Here is a 26,974-nt window from a genome sequence, read left to right as displayed (position 1 = left end):
GAATTTTCAGCCGAAAATATTCACAAACACCCCAATTGTGAGTAATATATTTTTATAATACTCACTGCAATTCATAATATCGTGGGGATGGTTTCCGTTTTGGACGTGTGGCAGTTAACTGATTAAAAAATAATTACTACTAATACAGAGCAAGATTTGATGGTAAAATCATCATATAGCTAAAGAAAGAATGTGTCCGGAAGGAAGACACCGAGAGTATTTGTGAGTGAGAAACCTAGGTAGTAGTCTTCATGCACAGTAGATGGGGTGCTGACAAATGAACAACATGTCAATCCATGTGACATGTCATTCCTATCAGGGACTATCAGAACTGTAAGTCCATTAGAGTAACTACCCTTACTGCAATGCCATTCTCCAATTCCAAACTTCCAATAGCACTGGCGGGACTGACACAAATGACTCCAGTGCCTAATAGATACATTCTTTATTGCAAATTGCTAAACTTACATTCTAGTTCATCTACTTGTCTCTCATAAATGAAATTAATGAATATATTAGCATTCCCAATTTGATCAATTCTATAAGGTTGAGACTCATAAATTCACAAAGATAATGTCTTCATTAATTATTTAACACTACATTTAATTATTTATTGAGTACCTATTCAGTACCAGCTACTGTGCTAGAAATGGGAAACAGACTGGGTAGCTGACTTCCCACAGCAACAATTTAATCTCATCACATACCTTCTTTCAAATATTGTGTTGTCACCACTATTAATAAATAATACTACATAGGAATTTTTACATAATAGATTTATGGAAAATAAATCTCAAAGAAAGAGAAAATAAATACAGATATTATATAAATTTATTTGCACTCAGCAGCTGGTGAGAACACCATTATAAAATGGTATTTATAAACTATTCCATATGTTTAAAATATGAAAAAAGTGAAAAAATAGTTCAGCCACTTAGTCTAGATATAATATTAGTTTGTGTTTTTAAAGGAAGTACTTCTGCTCAATTAGATTTGGGGGAGGAAAAGAAAATTTAACAAAGTGATTCTAAAGGAACCTGCAAGAATAAATGTAGAAGAATAGGCAAGAAAATATTTAAAATGAAATATAAAGTGTCTTGCTTTACAAGCTACTAGAATGTGTTTTACAAGTATCAGTTCAGCCCTAGCTGGTTTAGCTCAGTGGATAGAGCGTAAGCCTGAGGACTGAAGGGTCTCAGGTTCGATTCTGGTCAAGGGCACATGCCTGGATTGTGGGCTCGATCCCCAGTAGGGGGCGTGCAGGAGGCAGCCAATCAATGATTCTCTCTCATCATTGATGCTTCTCTCTCTCTCCCTCTCTAAAATCAATAAAAATATACTTTTTTAAAAAGTATCAGTTCAAATATAGGTACATTATCTAAAAAACAAACTATGTATACCATAAGTGTAATAGAATACAATATTTTTATGTTCTTGGGATGAGGAAAAACTTTTCTATCAGGATGCCAAAAGCAAAAGCCTAAAAGAAAAAGACAGAACGATTTAACAAAATTTGAAAGTTACATTTTTAAAATACTGTATTAAGGTTTAAAATAAAAATAAGTTACAAACAGGAAAAATATTTGTAAACTATGACGGTCAAAGGGTTGCAACCCATAAAATTCAGAGTTCTTGCAATGTAGTAAGAAAAAAAGAGCACTATAATACACTGGTTCTCAACCTTCCTAATGTCGTGACCCTTTAATACAGTTCCTCATGTGATGACCCCCAATTTCATTGTTACAAATTGAACACTATTAAAGCATAGTGATTAATCACAAAAACAATATGTAATTATATATGTGTTTTCCGATGGTCTTAGGCAACCCCTGTGAAAGGGTCGTTTGACCCCCAAAGGGGTTGCAACCCACAGGTTGAGAACTGCTGCTATAATAGAAAGTGGAGCAAATGTGTAAATAATTGTTAAATATAACTTGATTTAATACACATTTAGAAGTTTTAAATAAAGTATATCAAGGAATTAAGAGCTCTGTCTTCCCAGTCAGAGAAATTGAATACTTGTGTAATGTAGTATAAATTTCTTAGCCTATCTAATTCTCAATTTCTTTAAGGAGACAAAACTATTTATCAACTCAAAGGTACTGGTAAGATAAGTACTTAAAAAGAAGATGAGATGAAAACTTCCTAAAGGCAAAACCTGGCTATAAGATGATTGAGAAAAATGAGGAGGAGTTCAACTTAAAATGAAAAGAACAATAAACACTGGAGGCTCTGGAAGAATGTCAGCCTGCTAAAATGTTTGGGTGTGAGACAGACAGGTGGCACACAAACATCTGTCCGTGGTCCTGAACCTCCATTAACTCTTAGGGCAGTGATGCCGAACCTTTTGAGCTCAGCGTGTCAGCATTTTGAAAAACCCTAACTTAACTCTGGTGCCGTGTCACATATAGAAATTTTTTGATATTTGCAACCATAGTAAAACAAAGATTTATATTTTTGATATTTACCTTATATATTTAAATGCTATTTAACAAAGAAAAATCAATCCAAAAAATGAGTTTGCGTGTCACCTCTGACACGCGTGTCATAGGTTCGCCATCACTGGCTTAGGGCATAGTTCACTCTAATTGTGGAACACTGAGAAGACAGTCGCCATTTCCAAAGAGTTCTCAAGGAGAACAAGGAAAAGAGTATAATGACCAAAAGCTTCTGAAACCACATAGCCATGGAGAGAGGACCAGCTGGGATGGGGGAACTTGCTCTGACAGGTTTCATATACACCTAAACAAAAAAGGGAGGTGGGGACGGAATTAAGGAAGTGAAGGAAGAGGAAGAGAAGGAAGAGATTTCAGATGTGAATTTGTGACAATAAGTGTTATAGAAAGTCTATGGAATTAGATATACTGGAGTTTGTAACAATTGTGTTTTGCAAGAGTCATTAATATCTACACTAATAAAAGAGAAACATGCAAATTGGTGTTGCTCTGCTATGCCCACCAGCCAATCAGAGCAACTATGCAAATTAACCCAAAAAAAAGATGGTGGTTAATTTGCATACGCAGGCGCTGTGGCTGCAGCAGAGAAGCCAAGCCAAAGGCCTGGGTCCCAGATGCCAGAGGAAAACTGGTGCCAGCAGCCAGGGGAAGGAAGGCCTATTGCACGAATCTTCGTGCAGTGGGCTTCTAGTATAGTGATAAAAGTCCATAATATATGGTGCAGGAAGGATATAAGAAGTTAGAGAGAGGAACCCAATGGCCAAATATCTACTAAAATTCTCCCCCCCCCCAAAAAAATAATAAATAAATAAATAAAATTCTCCCCCTCCCCATATTACAATAGCTATGATCCAGAAGGAGATATCTGATCCAAGCTATCCCAACCAGATTCTCTCCCTCCCAATTAAAGGAAATAGAGACGAGAGACCACAAAAGAGGATCCTGAGGAGAAGCATAAAGGACTTTACACTTTGATAACTTACATGTAGAAGTTGCAATCGGAGAGCCTCCAAAGGGAGAGAAACAGAGTGTATGTCATCCAAACAAGTACAGGGGAAATTGATTCAGAAAAATACAATGAATTAACCCAAAAGATGGTAAAAAACATACGGAAAAATAAGTATTTTAAGAGGTTTACCAAAAAAAAAATGGACCCTAACTAGTTTGGCTCAGTGGATAGAGTGTCGGCCTGAGGACTGAAAGGTCCTGGGTTCAATTCCAGCCAAGGGCACATGCCCGGATTGTGGGCTTGATCCCCAGTGGGGGGCGTGCAGGAGGCAACCAATCAATGATTCTCTCTCATCATTGATGTTTCTATCTCTCTCTCCCTTCCTCTCTGAAATCAATAAAAGAAATATATATATTTTTAAAAATGACAGAAGTAAATGCAAATAAATTACTATTTACAATATATGTAAATGGCCGGCACACTAGTTAAAATACAAAGATTTCACACTGAGAGGGGGAAAATCCAGTTATGTGCTTTCCCAAAAAAACATCCAACACAAGAATTTAGAAAGAATGGAAATAAAAAAAGTACAAAGATAAACCAGACAAATAACCAAAATAAAGCTACATTTTTTTATGCTAATAAGAGAAAAAGGAGGGAACTCTAAGGCAAAAATCCTCACTAGAAATAATGATTGTGATTACATAAAAGGAGCAATTCATCAGGAAAATATAGTAATTCTACAATGTATATACCAGTACTTAATTAATCTAGCCTCAAAGTATGTAATTGGCAAAAACTAATACCATTACATAGAAAAATTGGCAAATACCCCATCAAGATAGGTAACTTTAACACACATTCTGAGTAATTGATAGGTGAAGCAGATAAAAATCTGAACAATATAAATAACAAGCTTGGTCTAGTTGTCACAGATACAACTGCAAAAGAAACATTGGAAATTAAAATACACCTGTAAACAACTTGCAGTTCAAAAATAAAATAGAAATAGGAAATTAGAAAGCATTTTTGAAAGAATGGTAAAATAAAAATAGAAAAAAATCAACATTACAAAAAATTGATTCTTTCACAAGACCGACACATCTCTAAAAACATCAAGAAAAGAGAAGACATAAATAAGCAGTATTAGAAAAATGTATACAATAACTGATGGTAAGAGATTAAACAGGATTATTTTGACAAATTTATGCCAATAAATTTTAAAATTAAGTGAGCAAATTCCTATAAAAACTCAACTTGTCAAATGAAACAAAGACTAACAGAAAACTTAAATAATCCTGTATTTAATAAAAAGTGAATCTCTACTTTAAAAATTTTCCAGAAAGAAAACTCCAGGATGATATAGATTTGTCATTCAATTCTTTAAACTGTCAAATCTCTAAGGTAGAAATGATACCAACATTATATGAGAGGATACTTCCTAACCTGTTTTATGAGGCCAGCATATACTTGATACCAAATCCTTCCACAAAAAATCTAAGAAAACTATAGATAATCTTTCGTGTGCACACGATGCAAAAGATCATAATCAAATTCAGTAATCAAATTCAGTAATACGTGTTACATTACAACGAAAGTGGATTTAATCCAGGAGTGCAAGATGCATTCAATATTCAAATTTCATTGTTAATTACTAGATTAATGGAATAAAGATGCAAAGTCATATGTTTATCTCAACAAATGCAAATAAATGATAAAATTCAATATATACTTATAATAAAACAACAAAAAACTTAAAACCTCTTAGAAAACTAGGAATAGAGATATACTAGAAAAAAGTGTTAAGTGGTTTTTAAAGTAACTTTTTAAAGAACTTCCTGTAGATTAATATATTTTTACTAGAGGCCCGGTGCACAGATTCATGCACATTGAATGGAAATTCATTAGAAGGTGGCCAGCGGGGCAGGACTGGGCAAGCTGGGATGGACATGCCCTGGAGCCAACATCCCAAGGTCCCTCCCTGGCAGGCCGCATCTGGGGCAGTGCTGGGACTCAAAGGGCGTCTGCGGAGTGAGTGGGGTCCTTCCAGCAGGTGGGGTCCCTCTGCCTGGCCTGCAGGGATCGAGCCAAAACGGGCAGTCCAACATCCCCCAAGAGGTCCCAGAGGGCGAGAGGGGACTCTGCAAAGTTGCTGTGGCTCGGCAGCTCCTGCGTTGAGTGACTTCCCCCTGAAGACATGTCAGTGCATGTCATAGCTACCAGTCGAACAGTTGGAAGGTCGTGCTTTTAGGCTTTTATATATATAGATTTATTTTTAGAGAGAGAGGGTGAGGGATAGAGAGATAGAAACATCGATGTGAGAGAAACAGCATCGATAGGCTGCCTCCTGCATGCCCCCACCCCCCCAGACTGGGGATTGAGCCAGAAATCCAGGCATGTGTCCTGACCAGGAATCAGACCATGACCTCTTGATTCCTAGGTCGACATGCAACCACTGAGCCAAGTTAACTTCCAAAGTCACTATTGCCAGGGACAAGATTCAAAGCTGGGCCACTCAGATTGAGTCCAAAACCCAGCCCTTTTCTACAAACACTCTAGCAGTGGTCATGAAATATTTTTGTTCACATACTGTCTCTACAAAGGTTTTGGAAAAACAACGTACTCCCTTAAATTATAACTCAAATATTTAAGTATAGGTTTAATGGTTGTAAATGATGTAATTTCCAACATATTTCATATTGCATATGTGCTTTAAATAGAATTCCATCAAAACCTGGAATTTATAAAAAGTTATGGGAAATGCCCACCATATAATCTAATGGCAAAGCCAGTCCTCACTGGCAAGCCACTAGCAAAAACAAGACTTATTTTGTTAGAAAAAGTCTGACTTGGGGGGGGGGGGGGGGCAGGCGTGGGGGGTTAATGGGGGAAAGAGGGGGACATACGTAATACTTTCAACAATAATTTTTTAAAAAGAAAAGAAAAAGTCTGACTTTAATTTTTAATTCAAATGAATGTGTTATTACATAGCCCCGTATCAACTGTTTTGCTTCAGAGTTTTCAGAAAGATAGATGATAGAGCTTTGCCACCAGTTTGTAAGCTAGTGAAATGTAACACCTGCTTCAATACTTTTTATAGAAGCTCTTTTTGTTTTGCCCTCCCCTGGGGAGATGCATTCCCAAATAGTCCCTTGTGTTTTGAACTCAGGAGATTTTCACAGCCCAAAGCAATGCACCTGAGCAAGAAGCATGCCTTTACTTTATAAAGTGGGAGGTGGGCAACTGTGAAATGGGAGTGGAAGAGTAAAGTTCGCAGGTTTCAGAGTGCTCTCAAATAGTTGGTTTTCAGAAAAGAATACTTAGTGAAGTGGAGAATCTGGAATTTGATTCCCATAAAACGACATATACCCTCACACCCCTTGGGAAGTCTTCATGCACTGTACAGATTCCTAAATTTGAAGACTACTACACTAGATTACCATAATCCTGAGCTGTAGCAGACATTTAAAAAAGTGAAATTGACAACTTATATTTTAACAAAAAATTTTTAATCTGATTCTAGTTAACTGACTCTCAGGCATACATGAATGATACCTTAAAAATGGACTCCACCCTGCCCTGGCTGGTGTGGCTCAGTTGGCTGGGGGTCCCTCCCATGAACCAAAAGGTTGCTGGTGTGATTCTGGTCAGGGCACATGCCCTGCCCACCCCACCCCCACCCCCACTCCCCATCCCCGTAGGGGGCTACAGGAAGCAGCCATGGATGTTTCTCTTTCTCCCTCTCCCTGTCTCTCTAAAACAATAAAAAAAATTTTAAATGGACTCCTACAAACTTTTCTTTTCTTTTTTTTGGTCATTGATTTCAGAGAGGAAGGGAGAGGGAGAGAGAGATAGAAACATCAATGATGAGAATCATTGATCAGCTGCCTTCTGCATGCTCCCCACTGGGGATCAAGCCCACAACTGGGCACATGCCCTTGACTGGAATCGAACCCGGGACCCTTCAGTGTGCAGGCTGATGCTCTACCCACTGAGCCAAACCAGCCAGGGGCTGGAAGCTGTTTTTAAATAGAGATCTCCTGCATTATGTGCGGACGACTCCTGGCTGGGGATCGTTTTCTTGGCCCTCCCTCCCTTCTCCTCACTCTGAGATAAGGTTGCTGGCGGTGACTATCAGCAAGCAATTCAGAGGTCAGAATGTCTCTCAGGGCCAGACTGCCACTGAGAGTCCCTGGGACAGACTGGCTGCTCCTGGTGGCTGAGGTTCCGTCAGTAGCTGTCTAGTGCCTGTCCCACAGTCCTGATACAGCACCAAGCCTGCTGCCTGCCCCTCACATCCTCCCAGATTCTAGTACTCTGTCCCCAAAACAAAATGGCACCTTGAGCATGGAGAATCCAGGCCAAACCAAACTAGGAAAACCAATCTGGTGCCCTATAAAAACCCCTTTAATACTGCAGTAAAAAAAATAAATAAATAAATAAATAATAATAATAATAATAAATTTTATTTTTCAGAAATCCTTTTAATCATTAAAACTCTTTTTCCGAATTGGCTGCTTTGGTTTTTACCCAGAACCCGGTGGAGGTCAGGTCAGTAGGGCCAGAGCCCCAGCACCTCAGCCTCCCTTTCTGTCCATACTTCCCATCCCAGACACGCCTGGGGGACTCCAGGGACATCTCAGAGCACAGCTCTTAAGGGTACCACCAGGTCAAGTCGTTCCCCACCCTTGGGACAGAGGCAGTCAACCAGCCAAGGGCCACCAGCCTCGTTCCAGCCCTTGTGATTCTAGACAAGGGCTCCTGTCCTGGACCCCAAAGCCAGCCAGCCCAGGACCCCAGAAGCAGCCCAGAGCTCACAGGGTGTCCACCTCCAGCTGGTGAGCCTCCTGTGGCAGATGCCCGGTGCCTGTATGGAGCCAGGGCAAGTGAGACTCGAGGCCCTGCCCTGAGCGCCAGGCAGCAACTGTCTTGAGCACCCACCACCTTCTGCCCAGAGTCAGAGCTTTTGCTACCCAATGTTCCAACTCCGCATCTGAGAGTTTGAAAACAAAGCCGGGGCAGATAAGAGGAATGGGACAGAGCACAGTCCAGAGACTCAGGAGACCTGAACTTGGCTCTCACCCTGCCAAAATAACCCTGTGCTAGACACATCCTCACACACAAAAAAGGCTGGGGGTGGGGGTGTGTGAACTCACTGGTTCTGGGTAAAAGCCTTCAGCCTCCTAGTGAAGCACCTAAACTGGGGGTGGTCTTGGGCATCCTGACACACTTATCTCCTCTCATTAAATTTCCAATAATTTCAATACCTCCCAATACTCTCAGCTGATTACTTTGTCTTAAACATTACTGAGATCATAGAAGCAATTAGAAGTGAACTGCTTTGTCTTCCCACCACAAAGCCTACCAACTCACCTGTATCTAAACCTTGTCCTCTGCCTATAAAACAAACAAAACCAAAAAAGCAAGTGCCTGCTCCAATGGAAGCCCAATCCCTGCATTTGCATTCCCTACATTTCTCCCTGCTGAGGAATCATTGTATCAGCCATCATTTTCCCTCCTGCTTAGAAACCCCATGTTCCCCTCTAACTACCACCCAACTGCTTGGCCCCTCATCACTGGAACCCCTTAAAGAGCCACCTATGTGACTCCCACTTTACTTCCTCTCGCTCCTCATCGGACTCCACTTGGACGCTTGCCTGCATGTTAGCCACATTCACAACATGTGACATTCCTTTCCTCTGAAACATATTTTGCTCCCTGACAATCTTCTTCTCATTTTCTTCTACATCACTGGCCACTCTCCATTTCTGGCTCCTCCTCCACTGTTCAAGCTCTAAATTTTGCATGCCTCAAGAGTCAGTTCTTGGCCCTTTTCTCTTTCCTACTGACATATTTTCTTTAAGAAATCTCTAGTCCCATGGCTTTACCTCTAAGCTGATGAATCTAAAATTTATATCTCCAGTCCTACCCTTCCCAATAACTAATATATGTTCAACTGGCTATTGTCCCAAACTCAACATGGCCAAAACAGAATTCTTCTCACCCCATCCATAGCCCTCCCCATTATATATGCTATCTCAGTACAAATGAGTAATTGCAACTAAGAGTGTGTATTCTAAAATCAAATTCCGCCCCCTCCCCACCTCCTCCTTCCCTCGCTCCCTCAGCGGCCACCATGTTCCACCCCGCCCCCTGGTGGTCAGTGCACGTCATAGCGAGCAATCGAACTCCCGTTCTCCGAACTCCAGAGGGGACACTTTGCTATTAGCCTTTTATATTTGCATAGACATAGATGAGACTACAGACCTGTGCCTCAGTTTCCTCATCTGTGAAATAGGGATAATGCTCCCTTCTTTAGATGATGATTATGTGAGACAATCCATGAAAACTGCTTCAATAGTGCCTGACATACAGTAAATAATAAATAGGAGCTGCTGTTATTCATCTGATTCCTCGGGCCAAAAACATGGACTTCATCCTGTGACCAACCAATCTAAATTACCACCCAAAACACTGTCATATGCTTATTTTCCTTATAACTGTTACCAATATCTGAAATAATCCTATTTATTTACATGTTTATTTTCTGACTCTCCCAAATTATGAGGTAAGCTCCATGATAGCAGACACCCTGCCTGTCTTATTCACTGTTGTATCTCCAGAAACTGGTACCTACCACAGAGAAAGTATGAAATAAATATTTGTTAAAATGAATTAATGAATATACTAACCAAACATTCTATCATAACAAAAGACTACACATCTTAAGAGTACTTATACTTTGATAGAAAGCAGTTTCCAAGTCTTGCTTTAAAAACAAATAGATATTCAGTGGCTCCCAATGCCTAAAGAATCAAATTCAAATTTTGTAATAAGCCAACTGAAATGCTCCAACTCACCATTCCAACCATGTTTCCCACTATTCCCTCCCCCTGTTGCCTTTGAGCTTTGCTGCCTCCACACTCTGCCTTCCACTGTTTCCTTCCATCTAAAATGGACAAAAAATTCTCATCTCAGGATCAGCTCAAATGTCTCCATGATTAATTCTTGTCCATTCCCCACTCTCCTTGTCAATAGTAATCTCTCTCCTGGGCCTCTTTTCATACACTTATAGTCGGCTTAATTTCTTGAGGGCAGGAACCACATGTTGTTAGTCTTTATTGTTCCAACACTCCACTGTACACATAATAATTCCTGCACCTCCATTATACACATACTTATTGTGCACACTAAATATTTATTAAATTGACTTTAAACAGACCTTCTCCTAACCACATCTCTGCAGATACCACTAACAATAAAGTTATACTGGAATTTGCATTAGATATAGAATGAGAAGTGATCCTTGATGTGATATATAAAAAGACAATTAATAATCCAAAATAAGTCAATTGGTTGTCAAATGAACACCATAAACAAGTTTTACAGGTATTCAGAGAGGGATAAACCAGAAAAGATGGCATGGATTCGAAAAGCATTTTTTAATGACCATGTGCAATTTTAAAATTAAAATTTAATTAGTGACATTTATAATGCATCCTTTTCTCTCTTCCATAGATTAACGCTGGCTCAGAATCCTTAAATCAAAACTACATGAGCCCTAGCCGGTTTGGCTCTGTGGGTAGAGCAACGGCCTGCAGACTGAAGGGTCCCAGGTTCGATTCTGGTCAAGGGCACATGCCCAGGTCGCAGGCTCGATCCCCAGTAGGGGGCTTGCAGGAGGCAGCTGATCAATGATTGTCTCTCATCATTGATGTTTCTATCTCTCTCTCCCTCTTCCTTCCTCTCTGAAGTCAATCCTATATAATAAAACCCTAATATGCAGAATGACCAGTCACTATGACGCGTACTGACCACCAGGGGGCAGACGCTCAACACAAGAGCTGCCCCCTGGTGGTCAGTGCACTCCCACAAGGGAGCGCTGCTCAGCCAGAAGCCAGGCTCACAGCTGGCAAGTGTAGCAGCAGTGGCAGGAGCCTCTCCCGCCTTCACGGCAGCACTAAGAACCCCTCAAGGGATGTCCGCCTGCTGGCCTAGGCCCGCTCATGCACCGGGCCTCTAGTAAAAATATATTAAAAAAAAAACAAAAAACCCAGCCCTAACCAGTTTGGCTCAGTGGATAGAGCTTCGGCCTGCGGACTCAAGGGTCCCAGGTTCGATTCCGGTCAAGGGCATGTACCTTGGTTGCGGACACATCCCCAGTAGGGAGTGTGCAGGAGGCAGCTGGTTGATGTTTCTAGCTCTCTATCCCTCCCCTTCCTCTCTGTAAAAAGACAATAAAATATATATATTTTTAAAAAAACAAAACACACGAGAAGGTATTACTTAAAGGTGTTAGGGAAAAGAAAAGAACACCATAACACTTTACTATAGCACTAAATTCCTAAAGAAAAGGCTATAAATAAATTGTAAAACTCAATGCCAACTGTAGTGGAGACCATTTGTAGTTTACCAAGAATCATTCCCTCTTCTTAAAATCCTAATAATAAGTTACCTGCTCTTTCCTTACACAGCTCATGCACCAATGCAATGACTGGTTCAGGAACAGACATGAGACCTAACTGTGGACATTAAGACTGGAGAAGAGAAGTTCTGAGAGCTTCCTTTCCTTACTCCTCTTAAGACAGTGGTTCTCAACCTTCTGGCCCTTTAAATACATTTCCTCATGTTGTGACCCAAACATAAAATTATTTTCGTTGCTACTTTGTAACTGTAATGTTGCTACTGTTATGAATCGTATGTAAATATCTGATATGCAGGATGGTCTTAGGCGACCCCTGTGAAAGGGTTGTTTGACCGCCAAAGCGGTCGCGACCCACAGGTTGAGAACCGCTGTCTTAAGAGGATGGTAGGAAGCCACTTTCTCTCCCCCACCTGGAAAAGGAATCCTGCTCTTCCTGTGCCATCCTATAACCTTGGGAGGGGTTGGGGGTGGGTGGTGTTAAGAAAAGCCTCAGCTACAGCAGCAGTGAGACTGAAAGAATCCGGATGTTTGACGACATTGTAGAGCCGTCAACCTGTAAGTTTACCCTACCTTTGCTCTTGATAGGTTACCTAGTAAAACTCTCATTATTTAAACCAATTTGCATTAGATTTTCAATTAGAGCCAAAAGTCTGCCATCAACCCTCCATTTTTATTATTAATCAACAGCCTTTTCTTATTACTCACTATCGTGTAAATTGTTTTCTTCCACCAACCATGGAGGTCAGAACTTATGCCATCAAAAATTTGACCTGTTTCTGCCACAGAATCATAAATTCAAGAAATACTTAAAATACAAATGTTCACAAAATCCCTTTCAAGTTCATTTTAAAGAAAAACTCAGTTAAATCTTAACAAAAAGGCCTGAGGTCTATAAGACCTATTATAATAACTTTTAAAGTATTATTGTTGAAAAGAAGAACTATAAAGTCTAAGATAGCCCTAACCGGTTTGGCTCAGTGGCTAGAGCGCTGGCCTGCGGACTCAAAGGTCCCAGGTTCGATTCCGGTCAAGGGCATGTACCTTGGTTTCGGGCACATACCCAGTAGGGAGTGTGCAGGAGGCAGCTGATCAATGTTTCTCTCTCATCTATGTTTCTAACTCTCTATCCCTCTCCCTTCCTCTCTGTAAAAAATCAATAAAATATATATTGATTTTTTAAAAGTCTAAGATAATTTTTTACATTTCAGATAAAAACTACATTTCACTACATTCAGCGTGGGGCAAAAGTCGGTTAATGTTGTTCATATGGAAAATAATACAATAACTAATATATAACACAAGAATAAACTCTGTTTCATGTACTCACAATTGTAAACTTACTTTTACCCTACCCTGTATATATCTAGAGACCCAAGCATTGCCATACTTTTATTCTAAGAGAGATAATAGATGTCATAATTATTATGAAAAAGATCCTGTTCTAATTATTTTCAGATAGAATGGAAATAAAACAAGTATTTTTGAAAATATTTTTATTAATAAACATCATCAATACAGTTCTTCGAATTAAAATCCTCTTTGTCTATTACTTAGAAGTAATACTAAAATTCAATAGGTTAATTTAAGATAATTTGGCCAGAATCTTATTACTTTCCACTGAATTCTAAAATCAAAATTATGACTTTTTATAAACTTTATTTGGGCCCAGTCAGTGTGGTTCAGTGGTTGAGCATCCACACTTGAACCAGGAGGTCACCATTCAATTCCTGGTTAGGGCATATGCCCGGGTTTCAGGCTCGATCCCTAGTAACGGGTATGCATGAGACAGCCCATTGATGATTCTGTCTCTCTCTCCCTCTCCCTTCCTCTCTCTGAAATCAATAAAAACATATTTTAAAAAAAAAATTATTTGGGCCCCGACTGGCATAGCTCAGTGGTTGAACATTGACCTATGAACCTGGAGGTCATGGTTCAATTCCCAGACAGGGCACATGCCTGGTTACTGGCTCCAGTGTGGGGAGTGCAGGAGGCAGCTGATCAATGATTCTCTCCCATTGTTGATGTTTCTCTCTCTCTCCCTAAAGTCAATAAAAAAATCAATCAATAAATAAAAAGGTGTCAAAGTCATGAAAATTGAGAAAAATCTGAACACCTAGTCCAGAATGAATGACACTATAAGGCATGATATCCAAATGCAACACGTGACTTTGAACTGAATCCTTTTGAATCCTTTTGCTATAAAGATATTACCAGGACAACTGACAAACTTGAATGAGTTCTAAAGATTAGAAGACAGTAATGCATCAGTGTTAATTTCTCGATTTTAATAGTTGCACGTGGTTATTAAAAGAATGTAGAAAATACACACAAACATATAGGGCATCAAGCTGCCACTTCACTGTTCAATGGTTCAGAGGGGAAAACATTGTACTGTAGTTGCAATTTTTCTGTAAGTTTTAGATTGTTTCAAAGTTTCTAAAAAATATTTCTTAAAAGTAAAGAAAAAGATTAGGGAAATAGACAAGGACCATATCATTAAAAATTCTGTATGCCATGCTATGGAATTCAAATGTCATTCTGAAAGCTATCAGTAGTCATTGTAGGATATCAAGCAGGATGCTGAAATAATCAAGGATCATGTTGTGTGTTTTTGTTGTTGACCCTCACCAGAGAATTTTTTTTCCCCCAATGATTTTTAGAGAGTAGAAGGGGAGAGAGAGAGATTGAAACACTGATGAGAAACATCGTTCAGCCGCCACTGGGGACTGAGCCTGAAACCCAGGCATGTGTCCTGACCAGGAATCGAACCGTGACCTCTTGATGCATGGGTCAACAACACTCAACCACTGAGCCACACCAGCTCATGTTATATTTTTTTAAAAGCCCTTCTACTAAACAAAGGTCTGGATGTGTAGGATTCACAATATTTTCAGTTGAGGGGCACATTTAATAATGAGGTTGCAGATTAGTTCGCATGGGGGGGGGGGGGGGGAGCATGATGAATAAGGCCAATAAGACCAGGAGTGTAATCCATTTAGATACGTTTAATACAGACAAACAATTGAGCCAGATGCACAGAGAGGGTGAATAAAATCAGGATAGCCCAAGAGCTGCTGTACTTAACTGGGATTACCACAGGAAGACAAGCAAAAAAACAAATATGACCACTTCATCACAACCTCAAGCAATGTAACAGAGCAATGGACTCCTGGAAAGAACTGTCAGCTTAGCATGCATCAGTCCGAAATGGGATGACACATCACAAAGGTATGCAGCAAAAAGGCAGAAACAGAAATCGCACCACACTTGCAAATATTACTATATTTTTAACCATAAAAGCGAGGAAAATCTTTTTAAGTATGGAATAGGGAAGAGCTTTATGATAATCACATCTATAGTTTAGCTTTATCACATACCTGAACTTTTAGTCTGATTTAAAATATTTCTTTTTTTTTTAATATATTTTTATTAATTTTTTACAGAGAGGAAGGGAGAGAGATAGAGAGTTAGAAACATCGATGAGAGAGAAACATCAATCAGCTGCCTCCTACACATCTCCTACTGGGGATGTGCCCGCAACCCAGGTACATGCCCTTGACCGGAACCGAACCCGGGACCCTTCAGTCTGCAGGCCGACGCTCTATCCACTGAGCCAAACCGGTTTCGGCTAAAATGTTTCTTATTCATGATTTTTGGTCCCGGCAAGGCCATAGCTGGCAATACAATCTCAAAATGGGGCTTCAGCCATTGTGGGCTTTCCTTATCTTTTCAAGCAAGTATTTTTTAAATCTTAGGACAGGCATCTAAGTGAATGCTTGATGGCTTTTAATAATATCTGAGTCAAGTTGGGACACTACACTCCCAGTAAACCAGATACTTAATAGATTCTTGTTGTAGCAGGACAACTACACTGCTTTTACAAAACCCTCATAAAATCTAATTAGCTGTGCTCTATTTCACAGCCATGATAGTCTCTCTCTCAAATTCTGTACTAATTCTGTAAGAGAGGTAACTGGATTAAAAAATGATCAAGCCCTACCGAAGGGAGGGGAAATCACTAGGTTAGCAGGAGCATCTTTGCAAATCAGCTGTTCCTCTTTAAAAGGGTTCCGAAGTCAAATGACTTAGGCAAATTATAGGTAAAACAAAGTTAAAGAGCTTCTATACTGCAGAACTTTAAAAACGTTTACCATGGTAACATACTTTGTAATATCCAGAGGGATGCAATGAACCCTATTTCCCAATCTTACCTATCCCCTGAACTCTTAATTTTCAGAATATTCATTTTTATCTCTTGAAATATCGTTTGGGAAACACTGGTATACAATAATTATCTCCTTCATACTTACTGTCAAGCCACACAACATGCATTTACGAATGCTGTGTAATCTTTAGTCCATAAAGTCCAAAGTTAGACACATCACTAATTTTTTATTATTAATTTAAGTTTATTCTGAGTTGAGGTCCAGATGGCTACCACTAAATTGCATATTGGAGTTACTTAAATCCAAAAATAAGACACAACTAGCCACTTCATAATATTTGCTGTTGGTGGTAGAAAGAATGGGTATTGGCTTAGTATTTACTTAAAAATAGTTCAGTTAAGAACAACAAAATGTTCCAATGCAAATGTCTTATCCTAGAAGAAGGAATGAGATACTGTTTGCACAGTCACACAGGGAGAGGCATCTCCAATGCCAATGAAATATTATCAGTAAGCTGTGAATATGTTTGTTAATGGTAAATGCAGTTATTTATATCTTTGAATTAGTACATTTCAATTAAACTTTACCAAAAAAATAGCGTTTTAATTTTTCCTTTATCAAAGACTAGACAGAAACTTAAAAACCAAAATGGGAGGGAAAGGTTGACAAAATACAACAAGAAGTCACCAGGGGGAAAAAAAAACAACTAAATCAACTTTCAACCTTTTGGCAAAATAAGCTACTACTATTATGCCCATTTTTTACAAATGGTAAGAGAGAGGTTAAATAACTTGCTTAAATACCCAGTTAATAACCAAAATCAGTCTGAATCCAAAGACTCTGTTATCAGTATCATTGGTTTAGAGCAGGAATATTTCAAGTTGAGGTATTCTACTTATGGAAACTCTGTAAATTGAATTACGTTTTATCACTATGAATAGAGCAAACTGAATAGAAGGGTGTGTGTTTTTTTCATTGATAAGCCTACAGTGTTGCGTAAGCAATTGGAAAGAAAACTAAAAGTTAAATGATTACACAGACTGAACTACTTCACGTGTTTTTTTTTTAAATTTATTTCAGAGAGGGAGAGGGAGAGGGAGAGATAGAAATATCAATGCTGAGAGAGAATCATTGATCAGCTGCCTCCTGCCTGAGCCCCACTGGCCATGGAGCCTGCAACCCTGGCATGTGCCCTTGACGGGAAATCGAACCGTGACCTCCTGGTTCATAGGATGACGCTCAACTCCTGAGCTACATCAGCTGGGCCACATGTTTGTTCTTTAATATATTTTTATTGATTTCAGAGAGGAAGGGAGAGCGGGAGAGAGAGATAGAAACATCAGTGATGAAAGAGAATCACTGATTGGCTGTTTCTTGCACGCCTCCTACTGAGGATTGAGCCCACAACCCAGGCATGTGCCCATGACTGGAATCGACCTGGGACCCTTTCAGTCCTCAGGCTGACGCTCTATCCACTGAGCCAAACCAGCTAGGGCAGGCCACGTGTATTTTTAAAAGATTGCTTTCATCCACATAAGCAGCAGTACTTTTAGCACAGTTAGACTGGGGGTAAGAGAAATGGTGGTAATGGGGAAGAATTAATGAGAAAAATAAATGTCTATCAGGAGAGAAAAGAAGACTAATTATCCCACTATTATGCCACCCTAACACGCAGAAGTTTATAGTGTCACAGAGTCCTACCTGTTCACATAGTGCTGAAGTAGCAACAATTATACATGGTTTTTCTCTTTAATGAAAGGATTGTATCTTCTGGTTCCTGTATACAACAAATAATAATTGCTGCCACTTGAAACCCATAGCTTCACAGATACAATGTTACAATAACAGCAAAGTTCCACATTAGTCCAAACATCTGAAAACAACAGATTAGCTAAAAGTTGTAACCTCTTAGACAAAATAATACTGAACACTATAATGAATTCTAAAGTTGCATAAGTCCATGATCTCTTTCAAATATCACAAAGTAGTGAATACAATTATTTCAGATAAATAACAGTTTTGCAACATGTTACAATTATACAATAATTATTAAATAAATATTATATAATAAAGCTATAAATGAGAATTTCCCTACTTATTATGAATGCCTGTACTTGAAAAGCAAGTTTAATTAGAGCAAGAGAAGGTCATAAACAGAAACTTCTCAGTAATTCCAAGGATTTCATAGGTTAACAGCACTAGTTCATTATTATATCTAATTTCACTCTACAGGATGCTTTTCCTAAATGTAATTTTCACCAGCATCACTCTTGTGCTACCATGATTGTTTTTCAACTCACATGACTATCACACATAAGACAATTAAAAGTCTACAACTGCCCAACCAGTGTAGCTCAGTGGTTGAGCATCGACCTATGAAGCAGGAGGTCACAGTTCAATTCCCGGTCAGGCACATGCCTGGGTTGCAGGCTTGATCCCCTGTAGGAAGTGTGCAGGAGTCAGCTGATCAATGATTCTCTCTCATGGATGTTTCTCTCTCTCTCCCTCTCCCTTCCTCTCTGAAAGCAATAAAAATATATTTTTAAAAAAAATAAAAGTAAAAGTTTACAACCACTAAGTAAAATATAACTTATTGAGATTTGGATTCTCTCTACAAACCACGCAGTATCCCTGTTGCCCTCAAGATTTTCCCTTAGAACCCTGATACAAAGAATACCATGACCTCATACTGAAAGAACATTTCTCAAAGGGTGTTCCATGGAACACTTGCCATCCACCTTCCAGATACTCTGGGGGGAAAAATGATTCCATAATCATATGAAATTATAATTCTAAGATAACCTGCAGTATTTTTAATGTTTACTTTTTTTAAAAAAAAAGTTTCCCAAATTTATTTAACTATGTAAACCTTCTCCTTCCCACCCACCTCCCTAAAGCACTTAATCTCTCATGGATTTCCAGAACACATTTTAAAACTAAGGAGGGGTCTAAAGTGAAAAAGCCCCGATTCCAAAATAGAAGCAAACAGTTCACAGGAGGGAGAATTAAAGGGGCAAATATCGAGACTGGGAAGTGGGGGAGCCAGGTCTTTCTGCCTCCTGTTACCCTGAAAGCCAAAGTGGGGCTCCTTTATAGCAGCAGATAAAGCAGCACCAGAATGGGGCAGGGGCATTAGACAACAGAGGACTAGCCACTCCCTACCTATTAACTGGGAAAAGAAGTGGACACAGCAGAGGAGAATGTGGAGCACCGAGCTGGGAAGAGCAAGCCTGAGCTCAAATCAGCATGGGGGGGAAGAAAAGGAAATCCCCTACATCTGGAAAACAGTGACAACAAAGACAGCCATTCGTGTGTCCGGGATGACCTATCCTGACAGCGGGGTCATTCCAAAACAAATACCATTAGGGAAAGAACTTCTCGACTCATTAAGAGACAGTAGAAGCAGCTGAGTTAGCAACCAAACTCGAAGTCACTCTCACTGGCAGCTTCATTAATAACAAGAGAGATGAGAAAACCTCTGGACTTAGCAAGCAGTTCCCACCTATTATCTACTCTAGCGTTCACGTGGAGTAACTGGAAGATATAACCAAAAAATGTCCAACCTGTATAGACCGATGGAGACCTATGGTCATTCCTCGTGTTCAAGCTTACAAAACTCTGACAATCAATGGAAGTCAACATCCGAGAGCCCAAAGGCAGGACAGGGAAATGACAAAGGAATAGGAAATGAACCATCAAATACAAAGGAGTGAAGTTAATTTCTCTATTAAGTTCTTCTAAATTAAAAATACCCAACCATTCCCAGGTCAGACCAAAGCAGCAAGCCAAGAAAACAGCATGTTCAAGCTCATGTTCTTACTCTTCCTCTCTTCCATACTCCCTCTCTCTCTCCATGTATCTTGTCCCTCCCTACCTTTCTTCTCTTCATTCATTCATCAGATTGTGCTTTTTAAGAAAAGGACCCATGTCTATCATCTCTTCGCTGTTAAACAGTCAACATATTTCAGCTTCATCTACACTAACGAGTTTCAAACTCTTTTATCCCAATCTACAGCAAGAAATACAAGAAAACACGAGAGTTTGTGCATAGCAATATTTACTCTTTCTACACATGATGGACTGGATATTTTCTATTATAGTCTATTTAATGGTTTAAATGTTGGTTGGACTTTCAAACTAATCAAAACCAAGAGGATGAAAAACAATGAGCTACATATTCAATGTACTGTCAATAAGTATACCAACAGAGAAAAGGTTTTTGGAGAAATTTGTTGACTGCCACAGAATAGTACAGTAACAAGTTCAGTTATTTTACCATAACATAACCTGGGTTTGATATGTAATATTAATCAAGTCCTAGGAATTATGGGAAATTTCATAAAATTTACAACATACTATGCTATTTGTTTTTTGTTTTTACACTGCTATGCTAATGTATGCCTTGTAATTCCACATGAGATTCCTAAAATTCTCAAAGTGCTAATTCTGGCATCCCTGTTCTCACTCATAAAGCAATAGATTCTTAAAAACAGAAAAGAAAGAAATGGAAAAATAATAGCCACCACTTAGAGAACATGCTTCTACCATGTGCCAGCATTGTGTTAAATCAAATTGCTGTACTTATTCACTATTCTTCTTAGAACAGACTATTAGGTGGCTAGTATAAAGGAAATAAGTACCCAACCTATATTTCTGAGACATTTTTAAGATCGTAATTGAGGATTTTAAAAAAATAATTTTAATCCTCTGTATTAAATGAACATGTTGACAATTTGGTATGATTAATAAACTCTACTCAGGAAAAGCTAATGATGAGGAACAGCCGAAGTGAAGGACAAAATACCCTCAAAAAGATTCAGGTCCTTCTAATCAAGTCATCATCTCCTCACTTAACTGACCCACACATGAAAAAAATGTGAATAATCTTTAAAACTATGCTAATGAAAGGAAAAGTTAACATCACAGTGTTGGGGTCCATCCCCAGCAGGTCCAGGGGTTCCCAAAGGTGTGGACGGATTCGGCAAAGAAGGAATGACATGGAGGCAGCGTTCAGTTCATCAGCATAGTTGGGTTCTCTCTTTATTGTCCTGTTAAATCTGTATTTATACCATTTGATCCTATAAGCATGCCTCTATAATCACATCATGGTATGTTTTGGGTAACGTTCTACAGTTCCTTGTTTCATTTCCATAGTTTCTTATCTGACCTTTGCCAAAAATCCTGTCTCTATCTAGTTCTGTTGATTTTAATCTTGTCTAGGTTAATCTCTGTGTTCCATTATAAGGGCTATTCCAAGGTCACTATTCTACTGCTCTACTGATAAGCTACAAGGAAGTGACTGAAGGAGATTATCCTACCCAGTAAAGGTTATGTCCTCCCAGCCTTGCTGCTTGCCTTCCCTGGGACTGCCCTGTGTTGGTGGGTCTCCAGGGGTATAGGCTTTTGTGCTTTCCCTGGTGGGCAGACCCCCTGGGGATGTGGGCCCAACAAGTCCCAAATTTATTGTCAACAGTCTTCGTCCAAGTTCTTAATAAGTAGTACATGGTATTTCTGTAACACTAGGGGGATTTACTGATTTATTCTCTTCCTTAGTCCTGTTAATCCTTAACCTGGGGAAACAACCTTTCTTGGGGAGGTGGTCCTGTTTAAAACACATGGCGCTAAGAGGGGGAGCAAACTATATGCCATATAAGCCAGGTCCCTTGAAACATAAGCTGTGCAGATGTTTCTTCCCTGCAGCGACTGTGTCAAGCAGCAAGGATGGTCCGGTTTCCGGCAAATTCCCCCATTTTTATTTTTTAAATGACAGCACGTGTAAATCAGCGGCCACCTCTCGGATTGGGTTGTTTAAGACTCGGAAGAAGACCTGTTTGTGATTTTGCCAACAGGTCAGTCCGAGGCTTAACCCTATATCGGCTCCCCACACCACAGTACCTGCTGATGTACTCTAGTAACAAGTTTATTCATTGTTCAGATTAGTGTGCGTGTTTGTGTATCACTGAACAAGCTATAAAATTACTGTTATTTAAGGTAAATTTAAATGAAATGTTACAAAGTCCAAGATTCAGGAAGTATCAAAAACCACATATAAATAGCTAGGATGTTTCTTTTGTATTGAGTAATAGCATCTTACACCTATTTTTTAAGTAAATTAGTAAAGAATTACCTTAAACTCCCATTTCCCATTTCAAAGTAGAGGGTGGCCAATTGAATAATAAATTTAGTTATTACTAGGAAGTTATTTTTACTTCTACAACTCTACTGTAACTTATTCTAGAGTTAGACTACTGACATCAACACTCTAATTTTATGAACATACAAATCATAATTATTTCAACAACTTAAAAAACAAAGGAGACAAAACATAGTCGTTCAAGTCTTATTAGATATAACTGGAAAATATGTATTATTAAATGTGAAAGTGACCTATGGCCTTAGGGAAGTCTCATCCCCTTGCTCTGTTGCTTATTGGCTTAATCCCCTCTTCCTCTCTGGAGCGCTACTTGTTTACTCCCTCACGCCATCAGCACTAAGCAAGGATGCTGCCAAATATATACATAGCTCACCTTGAATGTCATTTTCTTATTGTCATGACACTGTAATGAACAAAACATTAACTGTACTAATATAAACATGAAATGGGCCATAATTAGAAATAAAGTGAAAATGATGGAAATAAAGCAAGGTAGAATCTTGGCTGACTCCTTTTTTAAAAGTAGCCTGTCATAAGCATAAAAATAAGGAATATCTAGATGACACTTTGATTAATATAAATAGCCAAACACAAATATACAGCATTTATTATAAAGTATTTAACTACTACTACTCTCCTGTTGCAAATATTGGATCTTTTAAAACTCAAACTAAAAACTGTATCACTTTAAGGAAAATCTAAATTGGCAAATTTAACCCCAACAAATAGTCCCTGTAAATTTCCATTACAGACCCCAAAAAAAGTTTAAAAAATTAAATTGAGGTCCAGTCACTAGCTGGAAACTTTCTTAATCTAATTGTTTTTATATAATGTTAGGCAATGAAAAAAAAAAAAATTGGACATTTCCCCGAAATGTAGTAATCAATTCATATATGAAGAACAACTGACCTATTTCAATACTTAAATTAAATGAAGAGAATGGCATTCTTAAATAACCTAAATTCTCAAATAACTTAAAGATAGTAACGACTACTTATGGCACATCTCGACAGCTTCTCCATTCTTACATTCCTTTTCTTACTCTTTACCCAAACTTCTGTGGTTGAAAATTCCCACTTTCAAGACCTCATACTCCCAACTTAAAAATGACTGAGACAACAGACACTACCTGGCCCAAAGGTGCAAAAAGTCAGTCCTTTAAAATTCTGGTCTCTGGTTCTCTATCACTGAGAAACACAATCGAAGTTTACTTAAAAGACTGAACATTTTTGTTATGTCATATCAGATTTCCACAAAACATGAAGCATATTACTAAAACTGAATTTGTTTTAAATTGTGAAAAGTCCCTGGTTTAATATGCTTTTAAAATATATTAATAAAAATAGAGTGTATTTGGCCAAATACTTATTTGACTTGTTTCACTTAAATTAAATATGTATAACGAGTTTTTAAAGTATATATATAAGAAACAAAACCCAAGGAAACATATTTAGTGGAAAACATATATGAGTTATTCTGATAATACTGTACAGCAAAATATCTCAGAACATAAAACTACTACGTAAACTCTTAATACAAAAGGCAATTGAGCATAAGGTTTTCTCTTCTTGTCATAATTTTAAAAGTATATTTATTACTGGTACATAAGAAGAGTTCTTCGACTATTCTGAAGATAAGAATAGATAATAGCAATCGTAATCAGACTAGAATGAGTTCTTGAACCATAATTCAAGAACTGAAACTCTAATTCTAAAAGTACCAAAAACTTGTCTTTAAACCTCAAAAAAGATCACTCTAAAATAGTTCTAAATTTCTAAAACATGGGATGTAAAACTACATGTGATAAAATATTTTACTCTGCACATAAAAATAAGACATACAAAACCAGTACCAAAGTCAAAGTTGTCTCACTCTTAACGGAGAAGTCACTTGAAAGATGGTTTAGAATTCTTCCCTTCCCAGTGAAAGTCTGGTATTCTGTTTTAAAAAACCATCCTATTCACTTAAATGTAAGCAATCTTAAATGAGTGATTTACCTGACAAGCTAACTTTTAATAAATTTCATATTAAAAGACAAAACAAAATAATCACCAATTGACTTTTACTCCAGGAACATAAAGCTGACTTGGGAACAAAGACATTCTCGTATCAAAACTTTCCAACAAGCTAAAATGCCCAGTTTTACGAAGGTAACACAGCACTCCTGGGGCTGAGCCTTGCAAAGCCGTGCACCAATGCAGGTGGGCGCTGAGAACAGCTGGACGCGCGAATGGACTTGGATGGAACATTGGACACGGCGTGAAGGTCACCTGGGAGCGCCTGCTCTCATCATGCTCTTTCCCACTACAGCGGGTCTTCCAAACCACATCCATACTCAGGGGGACGAAGACAAAACACTGACCACTTTAGATATGAATTAAATGTAGAGCAAATCAAACTTGAGGCAGGAGCTGCTCCCGAACACTCTCTCCCAACTACCACCACAACGTGTTTAGACATGTAGGTCACTTTATCCTACAAACACGGCAATTCATGGCAAGTCCATGTGCAGTTCTTCCTTTGCTTGTCCCAAATGGGGATGAAATAAAACCCGCCGATAACCACCTTCAGGTTCCTGTTGACGTCAGCTATTTTAATATCTCCTCCCATTTTCCAGAGCGATTTCCAAGGTCTGGGAAGGAATGTTTCCACTAATAAATACCTTTGCATTGAATGTCTGTTACACCCCCGGGAGGCATCCAGTTCTGCCCATCACAGAATTACTCAAAAGCTCTTAACTGCTGACCTAAAAACCTAAGTCTTTCTCGTAAATTCCACATTAATTCGTGGCAACAACTGAGCAGCCTGGTTGTACTCCTGGGAAAATAGTCACCAAAACCTAGAAAAAGAATTCTGGAATAATTGGTCTCTATTCTCTTATTGTGTATATACATATATATATTTAAATATTATTTATATATTACATATGACATATTATGGTAATGTTATATATACTATATTACGTACTTTATACCGTGTATTACATATGTTTATAGACTCAGTTTACTCATAGTAATTCTCTATAACAATTAAATGATAATGACAAACTCACCCCATTCTAGGTATTCCAGAATGTTCTTCTCCCTTCTCAGCGGAGAGTTGTTGCATTCGTCGTACAGGCAGATGAGAATGTCCAGCAGGGTCTCCACGCTGAAGCACTGCCCGTGGGTCCGCGCCGGCCCGTCCAGGATGAACTGCTCCAGCTGCCGCAAGCGCACTTCCCCGGACATGGTTGGTGGCTTCGGGTCCCGCTGGCTGTCCTTCGACTGGTGAGCGACTCCTCCGGGGATGCTGTGAGCCCAAGTGTTAAAAGCTGCGGTTTCTTAAAAAACAAACCGCTGGTGATTCCAGCCACTGCCGTGCAGCGCCGGTGCTGAACCGAACATCCAACACGCCGCTGCCCTCACTTGACTGCCGCGTCTTCAACTCCGCGCATGGACATATAGGTGGGGGCGGGTGGTTACCATAAAATATATATCTGATACATTTTTTAAAGAATACAATTAAGTCGTAGATTTAAATAAAATAATAATTAAAAGTACAACGAGCCAACGAGTCAACACTTCTTTCGGGGGAGGGGCGGAGGGGGGGGAATCAACAGCTCTTCTCCTTCATTCAAAATTCAGCTCGTGCAACCTAATCCCGAAGCGAAGCCCGTTGCATCATTCATTAGGTCCGCGGCGCATCAGCCATTCGCTTCCCGGGAAGGAGGAGCGCGGAGCAGGGAGAACCAGGCCAGACGCCGGGAAGGGGGAGGGAAACCCAAAATCCGCTGCAGATCCTCGCCACCGCCGCTGGGCCGGTGCATCCGCGGCGATTCCTCCGGCGGCGGCGGGAGGAGGGAGGGGGCGACCTGCGGCGGCCGCGGCCGAGCACCGAGTCGCGCCCGGAGGCGGCTGTCCTCCCCCCGCGCTCCCGCTGGGTCACGGCTGTGCAGCGAGTCCCGTTCCCAGCGGATGCGGAGGAAACTTCATTTTCTCCCGGCTTCTCCCAGGGCCTGGCGGGCGGCGCGCCGGGGCTGCGGGCAGCACTGGGCGCCGGGCCGGAGCGGCGGCTACTCGGCCGCCCGAGCCCGCTCCATGGCGGTGGTCGCGCTCGGCCGCTGGGCCGCGCCGGGCAGGGCGCCGACCTCCACACCCGCACCCGCCGCCGCCGAGGCTCCCGGCGCCCTAGAGGGGGGGGTGCTTCTCGGGATTCAAAGCGCACGGGCGGCGGCGACGACGGTGCGGGCGGCTCCGGCGGCCCCGGCTCCCCCCGGCTCGCACCCCCGGGTGAAGGGCATCTTCCCGCGGCGACGAGGGAGCGGCCAGGCGCCGGGGGAGGGACTGGTGCCGCGGAGAGGAGCGCGGAGGCTGCCGCAGCCCGGCTCGCGGCCACTCCCTTCCTCTCCCGCCCCCGCCCCCGCCTTCCCGGCCTCGCGCCCGCGCCCTGGGCTCCGCCAGGCTCCCGGCCCCGGCCCGGCCGCGCGCAGATCCAATATGGCGGCCGCGCCCCCCGCGCGCACGCGCCCCGCCCACGCCGCCCGCAAGCCCCGCCCACATCGCCCCGCACGCCCCGCACGCCGCGCCCCCGCCCCCGCCGAGCCTGCGGGCCGAGGCCCTGGAGGAGGGTGGGGACCGCCTCGGCGGCCGCGCCGCGAAATGCAGGGATGCGGGGGGACCGGGCGCCGCGGACCGGGATGCGGGAGGACCGGGCGGGCGGGGATCCGCGCCGCCGCCTCGCGCTCTCCCGGTCCCCGAGCTTCTCGTGTGGGTCGCGAAGCGGGGCGCCCTCCTGGTCCTCGGAGACCCCGCCTGCGGGCACGTTTAAGGGGGCCCCGCGGTC

At 40.7% G+C, this 26,974-nt stretch overlaps 1 protein-coding gene across 11 annotated transcripts in view; it reads right to left on the bottom strand.

Annotated features, from left to right (window-relative positions):
• The window catches only part of CDC42BPA (CDC42 binding protein kinase alpha), a 189,121-nt gene extending 162,652 nt beyond the window's left edge, over window positions 1–26,469 (bottom strand). For 3 of the 11 annotated variants that reach the window (XM_070401236.1, XM_070401237.1, XM_070401238.1), the window contains exon 1: window positions 25,203–26,468. In XM_070401236.1, the coding sequence (XP_070257337.1) occupies window positions 25,203–25,380 (178 nt within the window). In that variant the 5' untranslated portion in view covers window positions 25,381–26,468. Of the gene's footprint in view, window positions 1–25,202 lie in introns of all 11 variants that reach the window. The other 8 variants (XM_070401242.1, XM_070401246.1, XM_070401247.1 and 5 more) reach the window with 5 other exon arrangements.
• Window positions 26,470–26,974: the final 505 nt, after the last annotated feature.

This window comes from Myotis yumanensis, unplaced genomic scaffold (assembly GCF_028538775.1).
Source record: "Myotis yumanensis isolate MYYU_CA2020_CCGP unplaced genomic scaffold, mMyoYum1.0.hap1 SCAF_22, whole genome shotgun sequence".
NCBI classification, from domain to species: Eukaryota; Metazoa; Chordata; class Mammalia; order Chiroptera; family Vespertilionidae; genus Myotis; species Myotis yumanensis.
This window is presented reverse-complemented; position numbering and strand designations above follow the sequence as displayed.